We start from the raw sequence: 4,412 nt of genomic DNA on the forward strand, positions 1-4,412 counted from the left end.
CCCTCTGCCTACAAATCAACCACTTGGGTAACTAAATCTGACAATGAAAAATTTCTAAAGTATTTTTTTAACGTGGAGCATCAAGTTCTAAGTCTAGTAACAAAAATCTGAAATTAAAACTCAACTTGTACGTGAAGAAAAAAAGAAAAATATAATTAGGGGTATATTGGACCGAATGAAATAGTTTGAAAGAGTAAAGTGAGTCTAAATTTTACTTAAGGGTTTACGTAGACAAAATAAATAAAAGAGGGGAGGAAAATGGATTTTTTTTCATGAAAAGAACTTGATTTTATCTTAATAAGGTGGTACCACGATTTGAACTAGGACCGATAACCGGGATTAGAGTCCAACGCTTTCTGTGGGCGGCTGTTAACTTCGGGCCCAATAAAACAACAGAAAATTACAATAACTTAAATAAAAACCTGAATCTCAAAACGATATGAGCCATCGATTTTTTGACCGAAAACAAGACTAGAGAGTGGACGGGTATTATAGGGAAAGTACCTTTAATAAAGTATAGCTTTTGGCTTACAGAAGCGGCTGTTTGTTTCTCGATTGAGGCCAACAAAAAGCTGAAGATTTCATTTAACTGGTCAATCGTGCTACTGGGCTTACAGTTTTCTTTTTTTTTTGAACTATAAATCTGGGCTTACAGTTTTCGAGAGGCAGGCTACTGGGCTCACTCAATCGATCCTAGCCCACTCCAGCACCTCTGTCAGGCGAGTCCACAAACCCTCCGCTCCGCAGCCCGCACACCCCTTCATCACACAAGCGCTCGCCGGAGAGGAGAAGGGACGAAACCCTAGCTTGTGGCGGCGGCGGCGGAGAAGGAGAAGATGATTTACGACGTGAACTCGCCCCTCTTCCGCTCCTTTCTCAGCCAGAAGGGCGGCGCCGACAAGAGGTATGCCCGCTCCATCGCTCCCTCCACTCCCTGCCTTTCCGCACGCTGTTATCGTCCGTTTTGTGTTTCGGTCTATGGCGTCCGAATTCACGGGGTATCGCGCGTGTCGTGGTGCGTTTCTCAGACGTGTCAGATTTGAATGGTGCGAGAATCCAAGCTCCTCAAAATTAGGGGAACGGCCCCTTTTAGGAACAGGGGTTAGAGGCTGGGGATGCTGTAGTCCTCCATCGTTGGGGTGTTCCGTGGGCGATTCCGTTTTGGGGAGATTTTTGTTTTGCGGGCTCAGATTTTGATGTTGGAGCTATTGATGTTTGATGTTGGATTGGAGGGAAGAAGAGGACGCGATGATATATTTAGGTTCCAGTATATAATTCTTGCACATTCTGGTCCCTGCAACAGTGGAACCCGTTCATTATCAGACTGGTCATATGTTGTGTTCATCGAATTAAATAGTGAGTGGATGTCTACTGATCTTGCTTTGTTGGTTGAACAATATAATACTTGTGTACTGTGTGCTTTTTCTTCCTGATCTATGATACAGAATTAGATATAGTTTTTCTTGTATTATCATATTATTAAAAGGTGCTTCAAATCCAGTCACTTAGTGAGAAGATTTCCTGGTGCTAGTATATGGATATGTGCCTAAGATTTGGAATGTCAAACGATTGATGTCATATAGTATGAAATAACTTGTTTCGTCATCTATTTTGATGAAATGGCTTTCCAGTTTTTCTGGTTATGCAGTTAATGATGACAATATACAAGGAGGTGATAGGTGTGGGTTGGTGTTTCGAGAGATATTGGGTCGCTTTCTTTTCATCTCTTGCACACATGTGCATGCTCGGGTTTGAGTGCCTCATGGGAGACACTTGTTAAGTCTAGGCTTTCTGGCAAGGAGGCCAGTTTGGTTTGCCCCTTCTATGATTTGATTTTTTGCATCCTTTTTCTTTTGTTCACCTTTTCCTAGTGTGAAATTGAGTTAGTTTACCCACCTCATACAGTTCACAGGAGCAAATTATCCAAACAGCCCTCCCCCCTCCACACACCCACCCCACCCACACACCCAAATGTTTTACATAGAAATTTCATCTTGGTAGTGACAAGCTGATTGCTGTCAAAGAGAGACGCAGGTAAGGAGGACCAAGATTGGTAATTATGTTGTAGGATTAATTCTCGCATTTATACATTAATTGCCACATCGGTCCTACCAAATTAATATTGGTTCAAACTGTACATTGCTATAGTCTACAGTTATTTATTGTAGAAGATGCCATACCTATAGTTATATTGGAGCCATTGTATGCACAGAAGCGTGTGTACCTTATGTCAGCTGCTTTCATTGTCTATTGTCCTATGATGTCCTTCGACTATTAATGGCTTCTGGAATAATACATGTATATCGACTGGTGGGAACACATTTATGTGGGGGTAATGTTGGCATACTTCTGTAGCTATGCTGATTTACATTTCTGATAAGCTCCAAAGGGTTCATTTGCATTGAATAGAGCTGTCTGTCTTGTGCAGACATCTGGCAGTTCAGATAGTACTTTTAGGGCTTTCATTAGACTTAACTGTGGTGAGTTTTCAGCTTGCATGATCATATTGTTTCATTTCACTCAGGAGTAGATGGATTGATCTTTTTAACAAACTGCATAGTTTTGTTTCTGTGTTATCTAATATGTTATCAACCTTTTACCTGGTTAAAGAAGCTTTTTATCTTCTTCTATGGTATTTTTGAATTGTTTTGAACTGCTAAATTTTTTTTTATTTTTCAATTGTCTTGAGACAAGAATTTCTTGTATCCATATTTTTCTTAAGGTGGATGATAGATATTCTCTTGTACATTCTGCAATTCACCCCTTCTTCTGAGCTCATAGCAGCCACCAGTTAGATATGATGTATTGAAACTGCAAAGGATTTTGAAATGCGATGAGTGACTAGGAATGCTTGTGGCATGAGTTAGAATTGTCAAAGAGTGCAGTTAAATTTGTTTGTATATGCACTAAACAAGATATGGACCATCTTGTACTCCCAACAGATGGGAGCAGTTTCCCTATAAGCATATTGTTGTTTTAGTTGGTCAGTAGATTGGAGACTATATTTACACTGAAAATGTACAATAGCAAGTTCCCTTTGCAAGAAAGTTTTAGTTTTGTGCTGCCGCATACAGGCTTTCCATGCAGGGAGAGTGCTCTCTTATGGATATAACTAGATGCTTTCGCAAAAAAAGGATATAACTAGGTGGATGCTGGTTATTTAAACTTTTACGTCAAATTATATGTTTGGTTCGTTTTGGCGACTTGTTGAAAGGAAATTAATGTGCAAATAAACAACAGTTTTCATTAACATAAAATAGATTTCATCCAAAAGCAATTTTCATTAGGTGATGTAGTTCGAATTGTAATAACAACTCTAGTCCAATATTGATGCAATCCTATAATGTGTTTCAGCTAACATCTTTAAAAACTCCATCCACTGGTATTTATCATCAAAAGTACCTCTATGCTCTGAAGTGCATACTTTCATTTCAAAGTTGATTATTGTTGTACTATTTTTTTTATCTGTAGTATGTTTTCCAGTAAATTACATGATTGATGACTTGCCTGCTCGGTCTTGTCACAGGAAAATGGAGGAGCATAAACCAAAGGAGCAGAGGCCCAAGGCCAACGAGAACAAGCCTGTGATGAACGAATGAAAATATCCAGAAGCTCCATTCATTAGACCCGTGGCGAATCTCAATGTGTGTTTGCTCTGTTTAGCTTTAACCCAACGCCTCCTATAATCTTAGCCATGTCCTAGTTTCCTCTTATAGTCTCAATCGCTACGGTTGAACATGGTGACAGTGCAACGGACATGAAACTTGAACTACCTATGGGACTATGATCAATTGGAGACACCCATGATTGACAACTTTTCAGCAGCGCCTCCTGATATTGCCGTTGTGGTTGGTACAGAATTGTGGGGCGCCACCATGTTCATGCCTGCTTTTCCACCTCCCCTGCCTCTACCCTCCAACTTTATATAGTATCTAGAGTCAGGAAGGTGTAAAAGTGGTTCTTAGGCCGGATCTTCAGCCCGTTGCATTGCATGGAATCCGAAGTCTTCAAATTATGTTCATCGAATCATGATCTGATTTGTTTTGTCTCCCCTAATTTCGCGGGGTTGCTGTCGTTTTCGGCGATGTTGTGTAGCATGTGAATCTGACGGTGCGGTGGATCCCTTGTGTGGTTGTCTGTAGCTGTATATACTGTTTGTTGGGTTGGGTTGACGTTTGCTTTGATCTTACCTGGTTGGTACTATTGTTCGTACAAGCAAAGGTGAACAGAACAGCTGGGCTGTTATGTGAAAACCGAGAGCTACCCACCGACGAGTTGATTTAGGGGCGTCGAGTTGATTTAGGGGGCGTTTGGTACTTTGCTTATTTTTAGCATGTGTCATGTTAAATATTTAGATACTAATTAGGAGTATTAAACGTAGGCTATTTACAAAATCTATTACACAGATGGAG

At 40.4% G+C, this 4,412-nt stretch overlaps 1 protein-coding gene across 1 annotated transcript; it reads left to right on the plus strand.

Moving 5' to 3' along the window:
* The first annotated feature begins 663 nt into the window (after positions 1-663).
* On the plus strand, positions 664-4,029 carry LOC117834096 (wound-induced basic protein-like). The gene is made up of 2 exons (XM_072295707.1): positions 664-904; positions 3,527-4,029. Exons 1-2 carry the CDS (start codon positions 837-839, stop codon positions 3,597-3,599), a joined length of 141 nt encoding a protein of 46 aa, XP_072151808.1. The 5' UTR covers positions 664-836; the 3' UTR covers positions 3,600-4,029.
* The last annotated feature ends 383 nt before the right edge of the window (positions 4,030-4,412 follow it).

This window comes from Setaria viridis, chromosome 8 (assembly GCF_005286985.2).
Source record: "Setaria viridis chromosome 8, Setaria_viridis_v4.0, whole genome shotgun sequence".
NCBI lineage: Eukaryota > Viridiplantae > Streptophyta > Magnoliopsida > Poales > Poaceae > Setaria > Setaria viridis.